The sequence below is a fragment of the Neofelis nebulosa genome, chromosome 8 (assembly GCF_028018385.1).
Source record: "Neofelis nebulosa isolate mNeoNeb1 chromosome 8, mNeoNeb1.pri, whole genome shotgun sequence".
Classification (NCBI taxonomy): Eukaryota; Metazoa; Chordata; class Mammalia; order Carnivora; family Felidae; genus Neofelis; species Neofelis nebulosa.
In genome coordinates this window covers 99,728,942-99,753,578 of record NC_080789.1, presented here as the reverse complement: position 1 = coordinate 99,753,578, position 24,637 = coordinate 99,728,942, and the positions used below count along the sequence as shown (strand labels likewise).

At 48.5% G+C, this 24,637-nt stretch overlaps 1 protein-coding gene across 4 annotated transcripts; it reads left to right on the top strand.

Annotated features, from left to right (window-relative positions):
• The first annotated feature begins 697 nt into the window (after positions 1-697).
• On the top strand, positions 698-24,572 carry PHC1 (polyhomeotic homolog 1). 4 transcript variants are annotated; one of them, XM_058743756.1, is made up of 16 exons: positions 698-884; positions 3,843-4,000; positions 5,402-5,512; positions 6,312-6,389; positions 6,925-7,074; positions 7,673-7,828; positions 14,425-14,686; positions 14,768-14,920; positions 16,762-17,564; positions 18,592-18,739; positions 18,990-19,201; positions 19,780-19,894; positions 21,261-21,369; positions 21,602-21,752; positions 22,202-22,433; positions 23,563-24,572. In XM_058743756.1, the coding sequence occupies exons 2-16, from the start codon at positions 3,887-3,889 to the stop codon at positions 23,715-23,717; spliced, it is 2,949 nt and encodes a 982-aa protein (XP_058599739.1). In that variant the 5' UTR covers positions 698-884; positions 3,843-3,886; the 3' UTR covers positions 23,718-24,572. The 4 variants fall into 4 exon arrangements, with proteins under 4 accessions (XP_058599739.1, XP_058599738.1, XP_058599737.1 ...); XM_058743755.1 differs by having other exon boundaries at positions 701-884; positions 7,697-7,828; positions 14,425-14,920; XM_058743754.1 differs by having other exon boundaries at positions 701-884; positions 14,425-14,920.
• Positions 24,573-24,637: the final 65 nt, after the last annotated feature.

Sequence of the window (24,637 nt, the reverse complement as noted above, 5' to 3'; positions counted from 1 at the left end):
AGGATTTAACAATCAACATTCTCTCTCCAGTGCCTCAATCTTTTTCTTTCCTGTTCTCTCCTCGGCTCTATTTCCTTCCCCAGTCTGTCGTTTCTCTCGGGTGGTTGCCTCGCTTTCTCCCTCTTTGCCTGTTCGCCCCTTTGATCCTTTCTTTCTATCCCTTATTCCCAGAAGCTCCAGAAAATACCTCCTTTTTTCCCCCCTTTGCACGTCACTTCCCTCCCTTCTCCCATCTCCTTCTCCTTGTCGGTGAGAGTGAGTTCCCCACTAGAGGCCAGCACTTTCTCAGTTTCGTCCCTCCAACCGGCGCGCAGAACTCGGAGAGAAAGAAGGGAAAAAAAGAGGAGAAAGAGAGAGCGAGGGGGGGTTGGGGGGGGGGGAAACAACAACCCCGGGGCCTAGAGCGCAGAGGCCCGGGAGCGGCGTCGTCATGGCAACGGGCGCCGGCAGGAAACGAGGGACGCGCGGGAGGGAGGAGGGGTGGGAGGAGGGCGCCGAGGGGAGGGGAGGGACGGGGGAGGGGTCCGGCTGCCCCGGAAGCACCTCCCCGCCAGCCCCCTCCTCCAGCCCGGCCCGCAGCCCCCGGCCTGCAGCCCCCACCCTCTCGGCCCGGCAGGAAGTGACAGGCCCGGAGCGAGCCCCGGAGGCCTGGCAGAGCCGCGGCCGGGCCCGCACCCGGAGCGGCGGGAGGGGCGGGGAGCCGCGGCCGCGCCGGGCACCTCCCACCCCGCCCTCGGCGCCCCCGCCCCTCCAGGAAGGGGAGGAGGCGAGGGGAGCCCGCCGCGGAGGCCGAGCGAGCCCCCCGCCCGGCCCGGCGACTGGGGACCCCGGCACATGAGGTGGACGCCCCCCGGGAGCACTTCGGTGCGGAGCCGGGTGCGAAGGTAACCGGGCGGCCGCGGGCTGGGGAGGGGCAGGACCTCTGGGGGCTTGGCTGCGCGGGGATGTTTCTTCAGCCACCTCCGTCTGTGTAACGCCCCAGGTACCTCCCCCAGTTTCTTTCCCTGCCTACCTCTAGCGCTGAGCTCTGCGGTCCTTCGGCTCTGTCTGTCCAAGTCTTCTTGCTATTCATTGCGCTGCGCTTCACGCCGTGTGTCCGTCACCCTAGTTGCTTCTGACTGCTCATTTTCTCATTCATTTTTTCCTTCTCTGACTTTGGTTCTCCCATCCAAGCCTGCTGTCTAGTAATCTCCCTGCTTTGGATGGTCCACTTGGTGCCTCGGTCTCCCAGTTCCTTGACTTCTGTCTGTCCTCCTCCTGCTTGGCTCCCTGCTATCAGTAAGCACATCTCCCAGCTCACTTGGGTCAGTTCACGCCTGGCACCGCTCTATCTGCCCCCTTCCCTCGGTGTCTTTGATTCCTCTTTGGAACCTCATTTTCATCAGGGTTCTGTATACAGCGAGCACCCGTGGGCGCTTACTTATTATCCCTGTTCTTCAGATCACTTCCATTTCTTTGGCACAGCCTTCTCCCAACTACCCCCTTCTCCTGCCGCCCTTCCTATGCCCGGTACTTTCTACAAGACGGAGTTTTATGTTTAGGGAAATTTATTCCCTCCAACTCTTGGCTCAATGGGCCCAGGATCCGGTCCACTTCACTATCCTTTTCTAGCTCCCTGCCAGAGGTCCGTCCTAAACCAACCCAACCCAATCCAGTCCATACACACCCAACTACTACGGTTCAGGGTGACCACAGTTGAGCTATTGTGGGGACCTCCGTGGATTAGCTTCTTGCTGTTTCTCTTCTGGCATGATTCTGAAAATGTAAATTCACTGTGCTTCCCAAACTTTTGGTTGTTTTCATTTTCTCTACTTAATTTTGCAGTCCCAACATTGATCACAGATGAACAGATTTACGTGGCTGAGATCCAGGAATCCTACTCTTGATGTCAGTTTCTCCTGATTTTATTCCCTAAGCTGGTCCCTTTCCATCTCTATTTTCCTCTCACACTCTGAAAAAAAATATTACTCCGACTTCCATTTTAGGATCCTGCAGTTTATTAGCACTTCCCCCTATGAATGTAGGAATTAATGTATCCTCCAGCTAGTAAAGGGGACTCCTGTCTCTGAGTCCAGTGAACTAAGTCCATCATTGATCTCTATATACAACTCTGCCATGCTGCCTCTAATCCTTACCCACTTTTTTTTTCTTCACATGCTGATAATGAGGATTCATGGGTCTGTATCTGTTGAGTGCTTTGATATTTTGGCGAAAGATGTGGGAGAAGGTAACCGGAGTTGAGGCTGATAGGGTTTCCCCTGTGTACTTCGTGGGTTATATCCATGTTTGCAGTGACATTTGCCACACCTACAGAGATGGGTAGAGTACTTGGGGGATGATGATGCGATCAGATGATGCCCCGAATGGAATACTGAGAGATCTCCCTAACTCTGTTTCCGGGGCCAAACGGTTAGATTTTGTCTACCTTGTTTTGTTTTGGATGTAATCATTATGATCAGTCCATTTTAATAAAACTGTTGACAGGCCTTAGCAGAAATTCTGGTTTGATGTTTACATTCCTAAACCAAATAGTGCTTTGCTGACCTAACATTTCTAGTGGCCCCCTGCCTCAGAGGTAGAGAATATAGTGTCCAGGCTTAACAAAAGAGAGAGAGAGAAAAAAAATAAGAATGAACCAAAAAAAGCCATATGGTCATTTAGTGCTGTTTGGAGGCCTATTTCTTATTTCTCATCTCCTGTCTCGTTGCTTGGTTCTTAGCACTGTTTTCATGTCTGTTTGCAAATTTTATCGTAGACCTCCCCCCCCCCCCGCCCCCGCAGCGTAAATTCTGACTGCTTAATTAAGTGCACCAAAAAGTTGAATCTTACTTTCTTGAAGATTTTCATTGCTGTGTATTTAATCTGTTTAATACGTGGGAGTCCATTTGTGAAAATGATACAGTACATTCAACTGTGAAGATTTTTCTACAAATGGGGAAACTGAGGTATAAGCAGGGAAAGTGACATGCCCAGTGTGTGATTAATAGTAGCCTGAGCCGGAACCAGGAAGCTATTTGGGCTGTAGCCCAGTTCTACCTGCTGGTTTGTTTGTTTCGAGTTTTATTTATTTAAGTAATCTCTGCACCCATCCTTAAGCTCCGAACTCATGGCTTGACTCATGACTCAAGAGTCTGCATGGTCTTCTGAGTGAGCCAGCCAAGGGCCCCTCTGCCTTCCAGTTTTCTGACCTTCCATGATGCATTTAACATATCTGTATCTCAAGCCCCTCCTCCATAAAATGAGGACAATAAATATCAAACCCAATGACACTGCCTTAAGCACAGATTTTTTTGTTTGAGGAGGTAGCATGTGTTCATGTAAAAGACCTGATACTTCCTAGCACAACTTTAACCTCAGAAAACCTCCTTTCTGCAGTGATAATATGGGGATAATCCTGTTTACCTTAAAGCTCTGTGAAAAATAATGGAGATGAAGAGCTAGTCAGTGAGAGGAGGCACCTGGCGGCTTCTCAGTGCCTGGTGACCATTGTTAAGATGATGCTGATAATGACGTTGAGGATCCAGGCAAAAAGGAGATAACTGTTAAGTGGCTTGCGGGAATGTAAGGTAGCCTTAGCCTTAGGAGTCTTGAATTCTAGCCATTTGCTAGTTAGTGACAGTCCCAAGGGACTATGTAAAGGTTTCTTTTGAGACATCGCGTAGCTTCAAACGATGGTGTGGGGAACATATGGTTGTGTATGTTGTAGATTTGGTAATTCTCAAAAACCCAAGGAATCATGGCTACTGGAAAGAAGAGGAAGAGTCTTCGATAGCTTGAATAATAACAAGAAATAATAGCGTGAGATCCGGTGTAAATTTTAATCCTTCGCTACTTTCTTCTAGGTCTTGAGTTAGAGCGCCGGCTTTGGGGACCCTGGGCCAGTATCATGGAGACGGAGAGCGAGCAGAACTCTAACTCCACCAATGGGAGCTCCAGCTCTGGGGGCAGCTCTCGGCCCCAGATAGCTCAGATGTCGCTGTATGAACGGCAAGCAGTGCAGGTGAGGCTCAACTCGGAGGGGCTGTGATCTGTGAGTCTGGGCTTGGGGTAGGCACGGGTGCTGGGGGAGAATTGCTCTTAGCTCCTTTTCAGCAAACCGGGGCAGTTGGATTAGGTGACGACTAATGCCCCTTCCAGCCCTGAGAATCTTAGGGGTTTATAACAGTTTGACCAAGCAACCAGAGAATGAAATTCAGTCTTTAAACCATGGATTTGTATATCACTCAGTTCATGTAGCTAGATTCTGACTACCCACTTCTCTTTGTGGATTGTCAGGTTTTTAATATTTGGTCTTTCTTGTCAATCACCCTGAGTAATGGAAGTTTGAGACTCAGAGTTTTATTTTTTGATAAATAGTAGAATTCCACATTAAAAAAAAACTCTGCCTGGGAACGGGGCATTTTACGTAAAAGAGCTTGGTTGCTAGAATAACTATGCACATCATAAGAATAGTTCTAATTATTAAAGAATAAGAATACGGTAATATCCCAAAGTCAATACTAAAACTGCATTACCAGTAACATCCTTATAATGCCAGCTGTTGGAAAATTGTACTAATAGAATCTTTCACAAGCCCCCGTTTGCTCTCTTTTTCATCATTTTCAACTGCTTGGGGCTCTCTCACCGTTATTGTAGCCCTAGCGTATGGTCTCTTTATTTTGTTCTCTTTAGTTTTTCTTCTTATTTTTGTTTTATTTATTTATTTATTTATTTATTTATTTATTTATTTATTTATTTATTTTGAGAGAGAGAGGGTGGGAGAGAACTGGGGAGGGGCAGAGAGAGAGAGAGAGGGAGGGAGGGAATCCCAAGCAGGCTCTGCGCTGCCCGTGCAGAGCCCGACGCAGGGCTGCATCTCACGAACCGTGAGATCGTGACCTGAGCCGAAACCAAGAGTCAGATGTTCAGCCCACTGAGCCACCCAGGTGCCTCTTTGTTTACTTATTTGTTTCAATAAGCTCCACGCCCCAATCTGGGGCTTGAACTCGCAACCCTGAGACCAAGAGTTGCATGCTCTATACCTACTGAGCCAGCCTGATGCCTCTTAATTGTTTTCAACTTGTCCAGCCCTCGCTCTTTTCCTTACTACATCACATGCTTTTCCACATTCCATTCTGGGAATTAAGAGTTCATGTGAGTTACACTGCTTTGCTTGTCTTTACCTACAAGACTAGAGCATGACAGAATCGCTTCTCTATTTTTTGAAGACTGTGAACTTCCTAGTTCTCCTGTAAAAAGGGGCAACTCCGATGGTTGTTGATTTCGCCACACTCCCCCTCTTCTTTTGTTTCTCTCCTCCTTAAACCTCCCTTTCCGAGGATCGCAGTCATTTGCATAGAATAGGAGTTCCAAGGGATTCTTTTCTGAGTGGGTTGGGTTGATCCTCTCTTTTTCCTCTTAGGCTCTGCAGGCCCTGCAGCGTCAGCCCAACGCGGCTCAGTATTTCCACCAGTTCATGCTCCAGCAGCAGCTCAGCAATGCCCAGCTGCATAGCCTGGCCGCCGTCCAGCAGGTGAGAGGTCAGCAGCCGGCTGGCCCAAGAGGGAGGGGGTAGGCACTCCAGGTGGGTAGGGGCGTACCGCCTCCTCCACTAAGTCCGGGTGGCAACAGTGTCTTTTCTGCCTCCTGCCCTCCGGGAGGAGGACGAAGGGATCTCAGTCTCTGGGGTTGCAGTAGGAGCTGGGAGATAGAATGGCTGTGTTCTCGAACTGCGCTGTCCCGTATGGCGGCCACCAGCCGTGTGTAGCTAGTGAGCCCTTGACAACAGGACTAGTCCAAATGGTAACATTATGGATCGCAAGGTCTTCGCGTGGAAAAAAAAAAAAGTAAACTGTCTGAGTGGTTTGTTTCTCTTGGTTATACGTTGAAATGAGAGATAGTGGCTTAAGTAAAATCAAAGCTTATTTTGTATCTTTTCGCTTTTCGAAAAGCATGTGTCCTAGAAAATTATATATGTGGCTCGCATTATATTTGTGTGGGACAGCCGCGGACCAGACCTGCGAGTGACTCTTGATACGATCTGATCACAGGTTCTTCCGCCTAAGAGAAAGTGGGAGGAGGAGGAGGAGGAGGACAGATTACCGGATCTCCCCCCCCCCCCACACACCGGGGGGAGTTACGTGGGAGTTATTAGGCTAGCGGATGTGGTAATGCCAGCGTTATTGGGATAGCGAATATACTCTTCCTTGCTCTGTGGTAGTCTCTGGGTTCTTACCCGAAGTCTCGATTCCATTTTGCGCTGGCGCTTAGAAGATTCCGAGTCTTCTCCTTCGTTGTCTCTGCTCTTTCTTGTTTCCTTTCCCCTCTAACAGGCCACGATCGCTGCCAGTCGGCAGGCCAGCTCCCCAAACAGCACTACACAGCAGCAGACTACCACCACCCAGGCCTCAGTGAGTACTGCCTCCTCCCACCAAGTGGCACCCTGTCCTGGGTCTTTGTCTCTGGGGTAAACAGCTTTGGGCAGCCAGTGGGGAGTGCTTATTGAGCCATTAATAGTATTCATCGCTCTGACGTAGAGAATGTCAGTAAAAGGGAAATAACTGACTTGAATCTATATAGGACCCTTAACGAGGAGGTCTAAGAGAGGAGGAAGAAAATCCCCGGGGGGAGAAGAGGAGATAACAAAGGGAAGGGACCGATCTCTGGACCCTTTCCTGAGACGTGAAGTCTGCTCCATTCTTGTTCCTTTCCCCTCCCAGCCGTTAATGCCAGTGGGTAGGGACTGGTTTCTTTACTTCGGTAATACCCTACAGTAGCTGGGATGACGGTTATGGATGGGAAGGTGTTATTCATTCCCCCCCCCCCCCCCCGTTCTGAAAATGAGATATTCTGCTCTTGACTGTGTCACTCTGAATTTGTCCATGGTGTATGTTTCCTTTGACCCCCTCCCAAAGCCTTAGCCTGGTTCCTCTCTGTACCACGCAGATCAATCTGGCCACCACGTCGGCCGCCCAGCTCATCAGCCGATCGCAGAGTGTGAGCTCTCCCAGTGCTACCACTTTGACCCAATCTGTGCTACTGGGGAACACCACCTCCCCACCTCTCAACCAGTCTCAGGCCCAGATGTATCTACGGGTAAGCCACCAACACGACCACCATCGTTCCGGGGCATAACTGTGAGTGGCCCTGGCAAACAAAGACTTGAGTGAAAGCTATTTTACTTAACTACGGTTACCCCGATATGTTAAGACACACTGATCTGCCTCCTAGGCCTTACTTATGTGTAGAATTGATGCTCAGTATCCACGGGTAGCCTGCAGATTACATCGAGATCCTAAGTTAGATGTTCGCCTTAACATTTGACTCAAGGAGCGTCACGTATAGTCCGTTCGTTAAACCTGTGGCTCAAGTACACAAACTAAGTGTTATTTCTTAGCCTGTCTACCTGCTATATACATAAATACTTGTTCTGAAATCCTCATTGTCTCAACGTCTTTGATGTTTGACTCTTTGATATCAATCTGTAGTTTTATGTACGTTCTAGGTTTCCTTCTGGATGACTCATCGCATATGGAGAATAAGGGTCTCCTGGGTTGGTGTGGAAAGGGGCAGGGCTTAGCAGTTTCGTATCTTCTGTTTATTTTGTCTTGTGGTCCTTCCCTTCCGTTTCTTCTGTCTTCTTTCCCTCTTGTTCTCTTTCCTTTGCTCTTCCTCTTCCTCCTCTCCTTGCCAGCCACAGCTGGGAAACCTATTGCAGGTAAACCGGACCCTGGGCCGGAATGTGCCTCTAGCCTCCCAGCTCATCCTGATGCCTAACGGGGCGGTGGCTGCAGTCCAGCAGGAGGTGCCATCGGCTCAGTCTCCGGGAGTCCATGCAGATGCAGATCAGGTCAGTGGCAACCACTTGACCTGGGGATGGGCACTGGGGAGGATGAAGGGAACGACCGCAGACCAGGGCCTGCCCTGCTACCCCATTGCTACTTCTCAGGATTCTTTTTTCTTCCCCTTTTCTTAGTTTCTATAGAACTTGAATCCCTTATAGCCGATGAGTTACTCGAGTTAGGAAGGGAAGTAGATTTGACTGAAAACAGCCCTGTGGATCTGGGAAGCCTGTTCTCATCCCAGGGTAGATTTCCTTACATTCTTTTAGCCCTCTGTGGCTCAGTTTTATTCAGGAAGTCTTAATTCTCTTTCTTTGCAGTATTCTCTTCAAGATAAGGGAATCCTGCAGTTAGCTAGATGTGAAGCCAGCCTGGCTGAGTTGCTGAAAGAACGTTTGATTCCTTCTCTTCATGAGTTACGGTAGCTGCCCACTTTTGGCAGTGTGTTTCTACTCGCTGTGTGCCCAGTAAAGTCTTCCTCACCCTTGCTCCCCGTGCCTTATCCCCAAAATACGTATATTTATTTCGAGCATGAAGCTTTTGCTTCTTATGGATGGAATACCCACTGGGATCTCACAATCACTTTTTTCTTTCTCTTAGTTTGTCAGCAAGTAAATAGTGAGCTTGAGCTCTTTCTACTGATGTGCTCAGAAATATACTAGAGACTTTGGAAGATTGGAAAGCAATACAAGTCAAGTCTTCAAAGATCTTAGAGAACAAAGAAGTACGAAGTAGATGGTACTAACTTGGAGGGACACATGAGTTTAGAGAAGAGTTGGCCGCATTCCTTCTCGGGGACTCTGGGGATACCTGAGTAGATTCTTAAAGGATGGATAGGATTTGATTCAGAGCAAGAAGAAAACTGAGAGAGAACAGGGTGTGTAAAGGCATAACTCCTGTATGTGCCTGAGTTGGGGATGAGTGGATAAAGTGGAGACAACAGACCTGATGGCAGAAAGGGTCAATGGCAGGGAGAAGTCTGAAAAGTACCTTCATAGGTAGCAGGGGTCATGGCTGGCTGTTGAACAGCAGATTAATAGGATAAGGACAGTATTTTGGAAAGAATTTTCTAGGAACATGTACCTGGAGAAGAAAGAGAAATTAAGGAACCTAGGAAGAGGGGCGCCTGGGTGGCTCAGTCGGTTAAACGTCCGACTTCGGCTCAGGTCAGGATCTTACGGTCCGTGAGTTCGAGCCCCACGTTGGGCTCTGTGCTGACAGCGTGGAGCCTGGAGCCTGCTTTGGATTCTGTGTCTCCCTCTCTCTCTGACCCTCCCCCATTCATGGTCTGTCTCTCTCTGTCTCAAAAATAAGTAAACATTAAAAAAAAAAAAAAAATTAAAAAAAAAGGAACCTAGGAAGAGATTCTTGGGAGTCATTTAGTCACTAGGGTAAGACCTTTGTTTTAGACTATGGTAACAGCAGGGGGTTCCGAGGCTGAGGTTGTGACTTCGTATCCAGTTCTTTCATTTATCCGTCTATTTATTCATCAGATATTTGAGTGTCAGTATGTGGGGGGACAGAGTAGTGGTTGAAGACGTGAATCTGATATTTGGGTCAGAATGCAAGTCCATGACTTACTGTGTGACCCAGGCAAATGACCTAATACATTTTTGCCAGTTTCTTCCATAAAATAGCTGTTGTTAAATACCTACCTCAGGTTGTGTTGAGGGTTTAAATGAGTTGTCGGTGTAAGTGCTCGAGCAGTGCCTGGACGCGGTGAGTGTTGAGACTGTTGGCTGTCATTACTATGTATCAGATATCCCCTGCCTTGTATGCCCAAGAAGATCATGAACATTGGACTGTTAGGGATCGCAAATCACTGAAGCACCAGACATTATAAACAAAGAATCACCTGGATGGTTTAATAAATAATTGATTCATGAGAAAAGCACGGAGTGCTCCGCAAACACAGGAAGAGACCTAATTTAGCCTTGGGATTGGGGTGGAAAGCAAGAAAGCCACCCTTGAGGGAGGTATCTACCTGGAAGGAGAGTGGTGAAGACATGGGACACCTCATGTCCAAAGACCCTTTAAATCCAAAGAGGAGGGAAGGAGCTTTATACATGGGAGGAATTAAAAAAGATGGTGGGGACAGTGTTTGGGGTTTTTGGCTTTCTGCGAAGGGCGAGAGGACGCTGTGGAAGGATTTGAAGTTTGGAAGTGACGTGGAGCGATTCGAGGTTTGTTCATTTGTGTGTTTCGAGATTACGTTGGCTCCTCGCTGGAGAATAGACGGAAGTGGTGTCGGTGTGAATGTAAGGAGAACAACAGCATTAGAACAGTCGGGGGGAAAGGTGGTGCTTGGATTGGGCAGTAACAAGGGAGAGGGACAGAAACGAACAGATTGGAGAAAAACTTGGAAGATCTTTGAAAACGGAAAACTGATTCCGTGGATGGGGGAGTTGAGGGAATGCCAGAGATGAGGTCTGACACTGCAGTGAGGTGGCTGCTCGTGCTACTTAGGGGATGAAGAATGTTGGAGAAGGGGATTGAGGGTGAAGTTCACCCTTTTGGATATGCCGACTTTGGATGTGTTTGTGAGTCACTGGGTCACGAGGAGGTCAGCAGTTTTATATATCTGGTGCTGGAGCTTGGAGGGGAGGTCTGTGAGTTGGAGATAAACGTTCAGGAGTAGTAGGCACATAGAACATTTGGGATTGCTTGGGGAAAGGTATGGGTTGACAAGAGAAAAGCGTTCAAAGATGGAGCCCTGAGGGTTAGGACAGTGCCTTAGAAAGTGGAGCAGGTCACGGTCGAGTAGAGGGTGATGGACTGGCAAAGGGGAATAGGAGAGAGTGGCAGAGAAATAAGAACATTTGGATTGTGTAGTGTCATTAAGACGGGAGCACAATGTTGGAAGAAGTGGTGAGAAGTCCTCTGGCAAATGCAGTAGAGAGGGCAAGAAAGATAGAATCACTAATAGGGATCGAGAACCATTTCAGTGGAGTTGGTGGGGGGTGGAAGTCAAAGTAGTATGACTTGAGGGATGGCTGGATAGTGAGAACATGCACAGCGCATGTGAACAGTTACTACCGGGTTGGCAATAACAGGAAAGGAAGATGAAGCCGGGGTTGGGACAGTGGGGTTCGGTTGTGATGGGAGGCAACCGTTAGTGGAAAGGTTGAAGAGACTGGAAGGAATTGATAGACTAATCTCCTTGAGAAGGATGAGGGGTGGGGCCCTGACTGTGGGATTTGATAGGAGGGAGGAAGGGAGAGCAGGGAAAAAGGAAGTGGTGGGTGTTTATGAGCGGGACGTATAGGTTTGGTGATGGAGCTCATGGAGGGTGCTCGTAATGGTTTTATTGTCTCTGCAGGGGTGATGAGGAAGAGGGGGACGAGCAAGTGGTTCTGAGGTGTATAGGGAGACTAGGACAGTTTTATTTATTTATTATTTATTTACTTATTTTTGAATTTTTTTTTCCAACATTTATTTATTTTTGAGAGACAGAGAGAGAGAGCACAAGCAGGGGAGGAGCAGAGAGAGAGAGAGAGAGAGAGGGGGACACAGAATCCGAAGCAGGCTCCAGGCTGTGAGCTGTCAGCACAGAGCCCAACGTGGGGCTCGAACTCCCGGACCGCGAGATCATGACCTGAGCTGAAGTCAGCCGCTTAACCAACTGCGCCACCCAGGCGCCCCAGACTAGGACGGTTTTAAGCAACCGTTATGGAGAAAGCTGGTTAGAAAAAAACTGTAGAATTGCCAGATCATATTAAGTGCCCCAGCGCCCAATCCTGATGATTCTTCTAAATCTCTTAAAATCTATCACTTCTTTACTGCTTGCCTGAACTCAGGTTCTTATTATTTTTTACCTGAATTACTGTACTAATTTTCTAATTGGTCTCTTGACTTCAGCCTTATCTACCTCTAAGCATCTTCCGTATTACTATCAGAATAAGGTTTTTTTTTTGAGAGAGAGAGAGCGCATGCATGTGCGTGGGGGAGGGGCAGAGGGAGAGAGGGAGAGAGAATCTTAAGCAGGCTCCTTGCACAGCATGGAGCTTGACGTGGGACTCTATCTCATGACGCTGAGATCATGACCTGAGCTGAAATCAAAGAGTAGGATGCTTAACCGACTGAACCACCCAGGTGCCCCCAGAATGAGTTTTTTTTTTTTTTTTTAAGTTTATTTATTTTGAGATTTATTTATTTTGCACAAATAGGTGAGGGGCAGATAGAAGGAGAAACAGAATCCCAAGCAGGCTCCGTGCCATCAGCACAGAGCCCAGTGCGGGGCTTGAACTCATGAACTGTGAGATCATGACCTGAGCTGAGATCAAGAGTCAGTCGTTTAACCTACTGAGCCACCCAGGTGCCCCAGAATAAGTTTTTTAAATAAGAAAATATGTGTTGTTACTAACATTATTTTAAATTGTACTCCTGGTGTATCAGATTTGATAAATCACAATCCTTGGTTCATGATATCCTGTCAGCAATGGTCCATTCATGGTCCACTTTTATGTATTTTCTCAGTATGTTTTCATGATGTAATAAGCAATCCCCAGTTCCACCCACTGCCTGCCCCTACCCATGGTCACAATCGTTCTGATTCCTAGGTCCATCCTTCCCTGTGTCCCTTTTCTTAATAGTTTTATTGTGCTTACATTTCTCAGAAGTACTTGTTATTATGGAAAATTTCACACTTCGGGAAAAATAGTAAAAAACATGGAGCCCTATGTACCTACCAACCAGCTGCAACATTTGTCAACACATGGCCATTCTAGCCAGGCCCCTTCCCTCCACCTGTGGATTATTTAGAAGCAAATTCCAGATACCATATCTGATATATATATATATATATATATATATATATATATATATATATATATATAAAATATATATATTATATATATAAATATATATTTTTATATATATATCAGATATATAATATACATATATATTTGAGATATATATATATCATATATATATATTTACTTTGTAATTAAATTTAGAAAGTCTTTGGGTTGTATATAATTTTGGGGGAATACTTGTCCAGATCTGTCCATACTGTTGCATGCTGTTGTGTTTTATTAATATTGATTTCTATGTAGTATTCCATTGTGTGCATATACGACAGTTCATTCATCTTCTCTTCTGATAACGGTCACTTGGGTTGTGTCCAGGCTTTTGTTACCTGCGAAGAGTGCTGCTGTGAACATTCTTAGACATCAGCAAGTTTCTCCTGCGGAATTCCTGGATTAGGGGCTGTGTGAATGTTCAACTTGATTTTTTATTTATTTATTTTCTTCCCAATTTTTACTTAAATTCTGGTTAGTTTTAACATATAGTGTAATACTGGTTTCAGGAGTTGAAGAACATTCAACTACAGGATATGATGCCAAACTGTTTTCCAAAGTGTTTGTGTTGACTTACACTTCTGTCAGCACCATTTATTTTTTTATTTTTAAATTTTGTTTTTACGTTTATTCAGTTTTGAGAGACAGAGAGACAGAACACAAGCGGGGGAGGGGCAGAGAGAGAGGGAGACGCAGAATCCGAAGCAGGCTCCAGGCTCTGAGCTGTCCGCCCAGAGCCCGACGCGGGGCTCTACCCCATGAACCGCGAGATTGTGACCTGAGCCGAAGTCGGACGCTCAACCGAATGAGCCACCCAGGTGCCTTATGTCGGCACCATTTAAAAGAATGGTTTCAACTGTAGATTTGTGTCTGTGTATTCTGCTTAATATTCTTCAGTGGCTTCCTGTAATCTGTTAGGTGCTCATCATTCCTCTCTTCATATTTTGGAGTACTTACTATGTCAGGCACTGTGCTAGGTGCTAGAAATGGAACAGTGGAGGAGACAGATCAACTTTGCGAACCGAAGTTCAGACTCTCCTAATTTTAATATACCAAGCCCTTCATAATCTGGTACCTTTCTACCTTGCCAGCCTGAGCCTACCTTCCTAGCTTCATTTCTTGTCACTCCTTCTAACTCCCCCCGCACATAACGAAATATTTATAATTTCCAGAAATGCTGTGCTCTTTCTTGGCTTGATGGTTTTCCAAATGTTGTTACCTATATCTTCAAACCTCCGCCTTCACTCTTACCTGTCGAGTCTCAGGTCAAACAAAAGACTTTTAGGAAGTCTTCCCTGATCTCCCTGGTCTGACTCAGTCTTCCTTCTCTGTGTTCCCATGGCAGTTTGTGCATATCTCTGCATAGTATCCTATGGCTATTGGTGATTTTCTGGTCTTTTCTGGTGGAAAATACTCATTAAGAGGAGGGATCGTGTGTCTTTCGTCCCTGCGTTTCCAGTATCCAACGTAGTACCTGAAGCATAGTAGGTATTTGGTAGATGTTGAAGGAATGAATGGAGAGCAAAGGGAAAATCTGAGACATTTTGAAGGAATAAATGAGTGAACTTGCTGATGGGTTTGATAGTGGATGAAGGAAACCGAAAATCAAATGTGATTTGAGTCCCTCCCTGAGTGACTGGAAGGACTTTCGTGTATGTAATTGACAAGGTGGGGGGTACGAGTTTTGAGGGGGGTTGGGGAATATCAGTGGCCATCCTCACTGCCACTGAATCATCATAGAAATCTTGACCTTAGTCCCTCCTGTCCCCCCCTTTTCAGTATATCTCTTTCTTCTTATCTTTCAGGTGCAGAATTTGGCAGTGAGGAACCAACAGGCCTCAGCCCAAGGACCCCAAATGCAAGGCTCTACTCAGAAGGCCGTTCCTCCTGGAGCCTCCCCTGTGTCTAGCCTCTCCCAGGCCTCTAGCCAGGCCCTAGCTGTGGCTCAGGCATCCTCTGGGGCTTCAGGCCAGTCCCTGAACCTCAGTCAAGCTGGTGGAGGCAGCGGAAGTAGCATCCCAGGGTCCATGGGTCCAGGTGGAGGTGGCCAGGCACCTGGGGGCTTGGGTCAGTTGCCTTCCTCAGGAATGGGTGGTGGTGGGAGCTGTCCCAGGAAGGGCACAGGAGTGGTGCAGCCCTTGCCTGCAGCCCAGACAGTGACTGTGAGTCAGGGAAGCCAGACGGAAGCAGAAAGTGCAGCGGCCAAGAAGGCAGAAGCAGATGGGGCTGGTCAGCAGAACGTGGGCATGAACCTGACACGGACAGCTACACCTGCTCCCAGCCAGACCCTCATTAGCTCAGGTAAGCTTGTCACCTCTCGTAACGGCATCATTCTCTCAGAACTTGTTTGAAATCTTCAGAGTACGTTTCTTTGCCTTTTTTCCTGCTTCTCTTGGTCCTGGAGTAGTGGAAGGAAAGAAAATCGCATCAGCCTCGATCATATTCGTCCAGGGAGAGAGGGGGACTGGTAATAGAGCTAGATCGCGCCCTGTTTTCCACCAGGCAGCAATCAGTTTACAAACAATTGCTTCCTTCCCTTCTTAGGTCCTGAGTTTACCCACCCTACCCATTCATTTCCCCCGTTCTTACTGAATTGCCTCCTGTGTTGTAGGAGGTGTTAGGGATGTGTCTTTTTTTTTTTTAAGTTTATTTATTTTGAGAGAGAGAGCGAGAGCGCTAGCAGGGGAGGGGCAGAGAGAGGGGGAGAAAGAGGATCCCAAGCAGGCTCCGCGCTGGCAGCGCAGAGCCCGACTTAGGGCTCATTTACGAACCGTGAGATCACGACCTGAAACCGAAATCAAGAGTTGGACGCTTAACCGACTGAGCCACCCAGGTGCTTCAGGGATGCATCTTTGAAAAACAGAGGCCTTGTCCTCGTGGAGCTTAGGATTTAGCTTAAGGGATGACTTCTCCTCTCACTGTTTAATGATGATTAGTTGGACCAGCCAGGGTAGAGCGGAGCACTTCGGACTAGCAAGCAGAGCACAGTTTAATATAGTCACCTTGTGATCATCTGTATCAATGATAAGGGTAAAAAAAGAATAAATAATATTAACCCCAAATGGTTTATACTTCTTTTATTTTTTAAGTTTTTTTTTTTTTTCACTTTTTAAAAGATATTTGAGATAGTGCGCCCGCAGGGGCATGTGAGTGGGGGAGGGGCGGAGAGAGACTCCCAAGCAGGCTCTGCCCGACGTGGGGTTCGATCTCATGACAGTGAGATCACGATCTGAGCCGGTATCAAGGGTCGAATGCTTAACTGAGCCACCCGGGTGCCCCTGTACTTGCTTTTAGACTGTGGTTAGATAGAGTTAGATGTGTGCACCTTACTTGGTAAGGTTTATGTTTGCCTGCCTTGTTTCTAGCACTTTGGTTGTTGCTGTGTTGGGATGATTTACTTACAAAAAGTCAGGAGTTAATTATCGGCTGTATTACTAATACCTAGGTATTTACGTACCATAGCGCTTCTGTTTCTAAAGGGCTTTTGTCTCACATATGCTCTCTGGACAATCTGGGAGAATATGGGGGTGGGGGGGTGGGATTGTCAGCTCCACTTGCAGGGGAGGAAACTGGGTAAAGTCAGAGATTATAGCTGCGACTCTTAAAGACCCCCACAGGTGGTGACCTAAACTGATGAGTCTGGAAAACCGAGGCATTCACCGGAAAATGTTGGTAATCTTTACCTCTGAGGACCTCCGTTCTTTCAGCGACTATTACGTCTTTCTCATGTGCCGGGCACTGGGCTGGGCTCTAGGGATGTAAAAAAAGTGAAGAAAGCGGGGACTCAACCCTTGAGGAGTCCAGTCCAGTCGCACAGAAGATGGGCCAGCCATTCTCCTTTGCTGGGTCCCACTAGCAGGATTTAGCATAGCAAAGGGAATAAAAGTTAGATGGATACAAGAACTTACCGAGGGCTCTCGAGTTCTTTCCTTGAGGTCCTTCATCCTAGACAGAGGTGGTAATGTCTGCCTCAGACGAAAGAGCGTGACCGAAGCGCTGTCTCGGGTCCGCCGCAGGTTAGATTTGCAGTCGCCGCGCGATACCAAGAGCAAGCGCGCTTTGGAAGGGTGGTTTTACTCTTCGTCGGTAACGAGGGTGATTTTCTGCTCCTCCCCTCCGTCCCGTTCGGGCGGTTCCTGCAGCCACCTACACGCAGATCCAGCCCCACTCCCTGATCCAGCAGCAGCAGCAGATCCACCTCCAGCAGAAACAGGTGGTGATCCAGCAGCAGATCGCCATCCACCACCAGCAGCAGTTCCAGCACCGCCAGTCCCAGCTCCTTCACACCGCCACACACCTCCAGTTGGCCCAGCAGCAGCAACAACAGCAGCAGCCGCCGCCGCCGCCCCCGCCGCCGCCGCCACCCCCGCCGCCGGCCACGACTCTCACTGCCCCTCAGCCACCGCCGGTCCCGCCTACTCAGCAGGTCCCGCCTTCCCAGTCCCAGCAGCAAGCCCAGACCCTGGTGGTTCAGCCCATGCTTCAGTCTTCACCCTTGTCCCTCCCGCCCGACCCGACCCCCAAGCCGCCCATCCCCATCCAGTCCAAGCCGCCGGGAGCACCTATCAAGCCTCCTCAGTTAGGGGCTGCGAAGATGGCAGCCACCCAGCAACCACCACCCCATATCCCCGTGCAAGTCGTGGGCACCCGGCAGCCGGGGACAGCCCAGGCGCAGGCTCTGGGGTTGGCACAGCTGGCGGCCGCCGTACCTACTTCCCGGGGGATGCCCAGCACCGCGCAGCCTGGTCAGGCCCACTTGGCCTCCTCGCCACCTTCGTCGCAGGCTCCTGGCGCGCCGCAAGAGTGCCCTCCCACCTTGGCCTCCGGGATGACCCTTGCTCCTGTGCAGGGGACGGCACACGTGGTAAAGGGTGGGGCTACCACCTCCTCACCTGTCGTAGCCCAGGTACCTGCCGCCTTCTACATGCAGTCCGTGCACCTGCCGGTGAGTGCCATCTGATGGTTTTGAGGGCACTGTCACCTTCCAGTGGGCCTGGGGCTCAGTGGAAACAGAGCTTAACTTAGGAGGGGAATGAAGAGAAGAAGGGAGCCTGGGTGGCTCAGTGGGTTGAGCATCCGACTCTTGTTTCGGCTCGGGTCACAATCCTTGGGTTGTGGGATCGAGCCCCGTGACGGGCTCTGCACTGAGCATGGAGCCTGCTTGGGACCCTCTCCCTCCCTCACTCTGCCCCCCGGCCCCACTCGCACTCCCTCTCTCTCTCTCTCTCTTAAAAAAAAAAGTTGGAAAAGTTAAGATACTGATATTTATCATTTAACCTTAACTTCTTCATTGGAAGCTCCATCTCCCAATACAGCCACACTGGGGTTAGGACTTACGAATTGGGAAGGAGGAGACCACAAACATTCAGTCCATAACAAATCCATAATTCATACGTGTGAGTGAGTGAGCACGCGTGTGTGAATAAGTTACTGCATCAGTTGCTCTGTTAATCATCGTCTTGTTTCATCGGTGACCCTTATTTGTTACAAACCCTAAAACTGAAAAACATACTGGTATTTGCTTCTTTTGTAAGGGAGACATTAATAGAAGGTTAAGGTACTGGTATTTATTCGTTCCTTTTGTAAGAGAGAGACATTAATGTATGTAATAGTCTGTACTTCATACTCCTGAGTTTGCTACCGAATTCATTCTGGGTTTTTGGATCTCTACTAAGTTAGATCAAGATAGCCTTGATCACTTAAATGGATCTTTGGAAAAGCAGTAGTTCTCGGGCCAGAATGGATCCAGGGTTCTGAGGTCTAGGTCAGGGCTAAATGTGACGTTTTCTTTTGTCCTGATGTAGAAGATACACTTCTTGGGAATGACCAGGAATCTTAGTGTACCGTGGGGAGTATACCAATTGGGGAATCTGGAAATGAGAAAATTTTTGCTGGTATTATGGGAGTAATGGAGGTTCTTTATGCTCCTTCACTCATATATCTTGATTTCTTTCCTGTTCTTCACTTGATAGAGCAAACCCCAGACGTTGGCTGTCAAACGGAAGGCAGAATCTGAGGAGGAGAGAGACGATGTCTCCACATTGGGTTCAATGCTTCCTGCCAAGGCATCTCCAGCAGCAGAGAGCCCAAAGGCCCTGGAGGAGAAGAGCAGTCTTGGAGGTGAGTAGCTGACTTGTGCAGTGCAGAGATTAGAGAAATGTTCGGAGTGGGCCGAAAGATAAATCTGGTTCAGGAGAATACGGGAATACGGGCCTGAACTTGGATGAATGAGTGGATCCAAAAACAGGGACACCAGGGTGAATGCTCAGAGGTGAACGTGTATCATTGTGGAAGATCACACTGGCTTGGCGAACAGATGGGCCAGTTATGTCATCCCCGGTCTGCTCCTTAGTCTGTGTTTGTTTTCCAGAGAAAGCTGAACCAGTGACCGGTGTGAATGCTAATACTCCAAGCAGTGAACTAGTAGCCTTGGCTCCTGCCCCGTCAGCACCCCCTCCTACACTAGCCATGGTGTCCAGACAGATGGGTGACTCAAAACCCCCACAGGCCATCGTGAAGCCCCAGATTCTCACCCACATCATTGAAGGCTTCGTTATCCAGGAAGGAGCAGAGCCTTTCCCGGTGAGGGCAGGGCCATAAGGTGGGACTTTCAAGTGGAGACGTGGTCTGATTACTGTCTTTCCAAAGTCCGCTAAAATCAACGGTCTCAGAACTGTTTAATTACTAGAGAATGGCCCAGTTCTGTTGTGCGCATAGTGAGTTGTGAAGGAAAAGAAGGAAGGGAAGTGGGAAGATTATGTGTAGACCAGAAAAAATGACAATGTTGGGAGAGGAGAAGAAAAGGAAAAAGCTGTTCATGTTTAGCTCCACAAACTGGGTTGTATGAGAACGAAGAGACGTGTGGTGGAGAAGTTAAGGGACTTTTTCTAGGTGGCCAGCCCTTGCAGAACCAGGACCAGAATGCCGGTGTTCTGCGACTTTGGAAGGCAGAGGACAGCCGAGGTAGAAACCTGTCTCCCAGGGGCTTATGGGAGAAGAGCCAGTTAGGCACTCCTGATTGTCCTCTTGAACAGGTTTCCCTGCACCAGGGTTGGGTTAACTCAGAGAACCAGGTAGAGACGGCTGAGAAACGCTGGGGAAAGCTATCGAGAAGCAGAAGGGAGTCGGGCTGACTTCCCTGTAAACTTTGTCTGGCACAGGTGGGTTGTTCTCAGTTACTGAAAGAGTCTGAGAAGCCGCTGCAGACCGGCCTCCCGACGGGGCTGAATGAGAATCAGTCAGGTGGCCCCTTGGGAGGGGACAGCCCATCGGCTGGTGAGTATTAATTTAGAGACCCATCTGGGGGAAGGAGGCTCACGGAGATGTGTTTGACTCAGTGTAAAATAGTAATTATTTAAGGTGGGAATTATGTGAAGTCCATTCACACACAGCAACTATATTAAATACCAGAATGTGTAGAATCATACAAGAGGAGTTCCAGAGGATTAGGGTAGTTTTTTCCAGCTAACCTCTTGAATTATTTACTGTAAGGATATATTTTTCAAAAGATCTCAAAGAGGAGACTTCTCCGACTTTGGCTCAGGTCATGAGCTCATGGTTTGCGAGCTCAAGCCCCGTGTGGGGCTCTGTGCCTACAGCTCAGAGCCTGGAGCTGCTTCAGATTCTGTGTTTCCCTCTCTCTCTGCCCCATCCCGGCTTGTTCTCTCTCTCTCTCTCTCTCTCTCTCTCTCTCTCTCTCTGCCTCTTGCTCTCTGTCTCTCAGAAATAAATAATAAAAACATTAAAAAAAAAATAGGATACTTTTTGTAAAAAAAATTTTTATGTTTACTTTTGAGAGACATAGCGTGAGCGTGGAGTGGGGGAAGGGCAGAGAGAGCGAGAGAGAGAGGGAGAGAGAGGATCTGAAGCAGGCTCTGCACTGATAGCAGGGAGCCCGATGTTGGGCTCGAACTCCGGAACCGTGAGGTCGTGACCTGAGCTGAAGTTGGACGCTTAACCGACTGAGTCACCTAGGCACCTCTAGTTCTCCTTAGTCTAGATTTTATACATTAAGTACATTAAGGACTCTGTTTACATTTCCCCCACGGCTTTTGTAAACTGTTGTTGGGAGAGGGATCTTGTATCTTTGTAGTTAGTAATTAGTTCCTCTGTCCTGCTCGCTAATGCAGTCTTATCTGAAATCTGAGAGTATGAATTAGGATAAAGTTTGTCTTCGGGGCACCTGGGTGGCTCAGTTGGTTAAGCGTCCGACTCTTGGTTTAGGCTCAGGTCTTGATCACACGGTTCCTGAGTTCGAGCCCCGAATCGGGCTCTGCGCCGGTGGCGTGGAGCTCGCGTGGGATTCTCCCTCTCCTCTCTCTCTGCTTCTCCCCCACTCTTAAGCGCACTCTCTTTCTCAAAATAAATAAAGAAACGTTAAAAAAAAATTACAAGGAAAAAAAGGCCAAAGCTAGTCATCGAAAACGGAAACCGTCTGCCTTAAGTCCGAAGCCCAGGGACGTTCCTGAGGGACATACCTTTATGGTTTTGGATTCTGAACTTCAGGTTGTAGGGATTCTGACTTAGGTCGTGTAGCTCTGTGGGGGCAAACCCTGAGAGTGATTAGTCAACTGTGGGCCGCACGACGGTCTGAGCGGCAGCGGAACCGGTGACCGCTCTCCAGCGAGGCCTTGTTTTCCAGAGCTGGATAAGAAGGCGAATCTCCTGAAGTGTGAGTACTGTGGGAAGTATGCTCCCGCAGAGCAGTTTCGCGGCTCCAAGAGGTTCTGCTCCATGACTTGCGCTAAGAGGTACCACGGGCACCCCTTCCTCACCTTCTGCACCCGTTCCTCCGTCTAACAGGGCGCCCCCCCTTCCTTCCCTGGGATCATCTCACAGCTGATCGTTCAATGAGTCTCCTTGCCTGTCTGCTGGCCCGTTCGTCCCCGAGTCGGTTCTTAAGACACCGATTCACGTTTAGCGAAAGGTAGCAGGGTAGTCTTTGTAGCACCTTTGACGTCCGGTGCATGCCCTGACCTGTAGGTATAACGTGAGCTGTAGTCACCAGTTCCGGCTGAAGAGGAAAAAAATGAAAGAGTTCCAAGAAGCCAACTATGCTCGTGTTCGTCGGCGTGGACCCCGCCGTAGCTCCTCTGACATCGCCCGCGCCAAGATCCAGGGCAAGCGCCACCGGGTGAGCTGCCGGTGCAGAGCCGGCTCCCTTTCAAGCGGTCCTTTTTCCTTGGTCCTCCCCTACCGGGCCATTCCTTTGCCCAGGTGAAAGACAGCAGGAGACCAGAACTCATTTTTGCATTGATTGCATCACTTGAAATTCCAAGAGATCCTGACCTCTGGTCTCCTTTCACCTGATGACTGGTTCACGTATCCATTAATCTCGACATTACATTTGGGAAAACCCAAATTGTTGGAAGAAGGGAGAATCGAGGAAGTGATAGCATATACTTGAAAGCGACTTGAGAGTGGGCTAGTGACTGGGCATTTGCAAACCAAGCGCTGTTTTTTCACTCGCGGTGATGCTAGGTTTTCCTCTCTGCCCAATTATTGGCTCAAACCCCAAATGGGGCAGGGGGACACCTCACACCCCGTATTCATGATCTCACTGCTTTGGGATTCTCTCCTTAGGGTCAAGAGGACTCTAGCAGGGGTTCGGATAATTCCAGTTACGATGAAGCACTCTCTCCGACATCTCCTGGGCCTTTATCTGTGAGAACTGGGCATGGAGAACGTGACCTGGGGACCCCCAATACGGTACCACCGACGCCAGAATTACATGGCATCAACCCTGTGTTCCTGTCCAGCAATCCGAGCCGTTGGAGCGTAGAAGAGGTGTATGAGTTCATCGCTTCTCTACAAGGTACTGAGGATCTATCTGGCAGAACCCGGATCCCATATAGGTTTAGTTTCCTTAGGTCACCCAGTGTGGGCCTTCGTGACAGGGAATGTGACTGACTCTTAAGCAGTAGGGACTGAAGTACGGTATGATGAAGGCTCTACTCTTGATCGTTGCCCAAGTTACTTGTCCACAGCCTGGTTTCTTAATTTCCTTCTGGGTTGATTGTCCTCAACTGTGTCAGCAGTCTTGCAGTGTTTGATTTTCACCTTCATGTTTCTTACCGATAATTTTTGGATAAAGTATATTTTTTGTGTGTGACTGTGATACCTGTCACGGATAGAAGACTTTTTCCCACTAAAGGGACTAGGAAATAAGGGGCCATTGTTAACTCCACACTCTTCAAGGCAGGATTGTTTATAAGCTACTCTGGAAAAAGGATGGTTTTCTCCAGAAAACAAAATCACTGTACCCGTTTTGCCATTTGTGTGAATTATGGGTCCTTAAGCAAAATTGCCACAAAGGCTCCGAACTTTGTTTTTTGCTATTATTAAAGAAAACAGGTCGATCTTGCTCCTTCCTTTTCCTCGTTGCTCAAGCTATTTGAATGAAGTTATTTCTATGATTGGACAACTTTGTCATTCTTCTTTTATCTCGGCTTTTTTAAATGTTCATTTTTGGGAGAGAAAGAGAAAGAGAGCGTGCAAGTGGTGGACAGGCAGCGAGGGAGAGAGAGGATCCTAAGCAGTTTCCATGCTGTGTATGCAGAGTCAGACGGGGGGCTTGAACTCACGAACTGCGAGATCATGACCTGAGCTGAAATCGCGAGTCTGATGCTCAACCGACAGCCAGCCAGGGGCCCCGAGGCTTTTTGTTTTCATATTTATTTTTTTAATTTTTACTTAAAAAATTTTTAATGTTTATTTATTTTGGAGAGAGACAGAGCATGGGCAGGGGAGGGGCAGAGGGAGAGGGAGACACAGGACCTGAAGCAGGGCTTGAACCCACGGACCGTGAGATCATGACCTGAGCCCAAGTCGGATGCTTAACCGACTGAGCCACCCAGGCGCCCGTTTTCATCTTTAGTTTCTCCCTCGTATCCTCGGGTGCCCCCATGTGGTTTCTCATGTGTATTCCCCCCATTTCCTTCTAGGCTGCCAAGAGATTGCAGAGGAGTTCCGTTCCCAGGAGATTGATGGACAGGCCCTTTTATTACTTAAAGAGGAACATCTCATGAGTGCCATGAACATCAAGTTGGGCCCTGCCCTCAAGATCTGCGCCAAGATAAACGTCCTCAAGGAGACCTAAGGTGGCCCTCTCGCACACACGAGCCGAAGGCAGACGCTCTCCACTGTCCAGGTTATAACCTGGTAGCAGCAGACTTTACAGGGAAGAAAGAGCTGTTCCAATTACGTCAATCTTCTGGAGAGGGGATTACCGAGACAGGGAAGAAAAGTGCAAGAATTGGTTGCTGGTGCTACATGGCGGCAGCTGTGACATTTTCTCCGGGTTCTACCTTCATTTTTAAAAGTTACGGTTCTCGCTTTTCTCACTTCCCCCGATCCAATCTTTATAAAAAGAGGCAGTCTAGAGAAGTAGGACTGCTCCGCCTTATCCTGGAGTGGAGTACGTAGCCAGGGCCTCAGCTCTCCGGGAGGAGGAATAGACCGTGTGGAACCGTAAGGAAGTGGGTGGAACGCGGGTGTGCCTCCGCAGCGGGAGAGCGAGGTGGGGTTTTTCTAGCTGGCGTGACACGAGCGGCAAAATCCGGCGGCCCCTCTCTTCCCTCTGGACCGCCTGGCCGTGGCCTGGGGTCTTTGTCGTCGCTCCCTCAGTACTGAACATTTTCTCCTGCGTTCCTGGCAGGGTCACCAGCACCCGCAGAGACTCGGTTGGCGTCATTCTGATCCGCTGCAGGGGCTAAAAAGTGTTGGGCACGCGTGTGGCTGTCATTCTTTCCGCATCCCCGTGCTCCCTTCAGTCTGTGTGTCTTCTACCCTCCCTTTCTTTTGAGTTCCAACTCTGCTCTGTCCTATAGCTTTATTCAAACAGGAGTGTGTGGGGCTGAGGTCAGGAGTGTAAGTACCTGCCTTAGGCGCTATTCCTTATACAACAAAAATATTAAATATTTTTTTCCTCCTCAGTAAAAGGATAAAAATTGGTCTCAGTTGTCTCTTACTCCATTCCAGTGTCTCTACCCTCTTCTTTCATACAAAAGACTAGGGCAA

Coding starts and splice junctions, on each gene's coding strand:
- PHC1 (XM_058743754.1), top strand. CDS start 3,887: ATGGAGACGGAGAGCGAGCAGAACTCTAACTCCACCAATGGGAGCTCC. Junction 4,001..5,401: donor ATGAACGGCAAGCAGTGCAG/GTGAGGCTCAAC, acceptor TTTTCCTCTTAG/GCTCTGCAGGCCCTGCAGCG. Junction 17,565..18,591: donor TGCAGTCCGTGCACCTGCCG/GTGAGTGCCATC, acceptor TTCACTTGATAG/AGCAAACCCCAGACGTTGGC.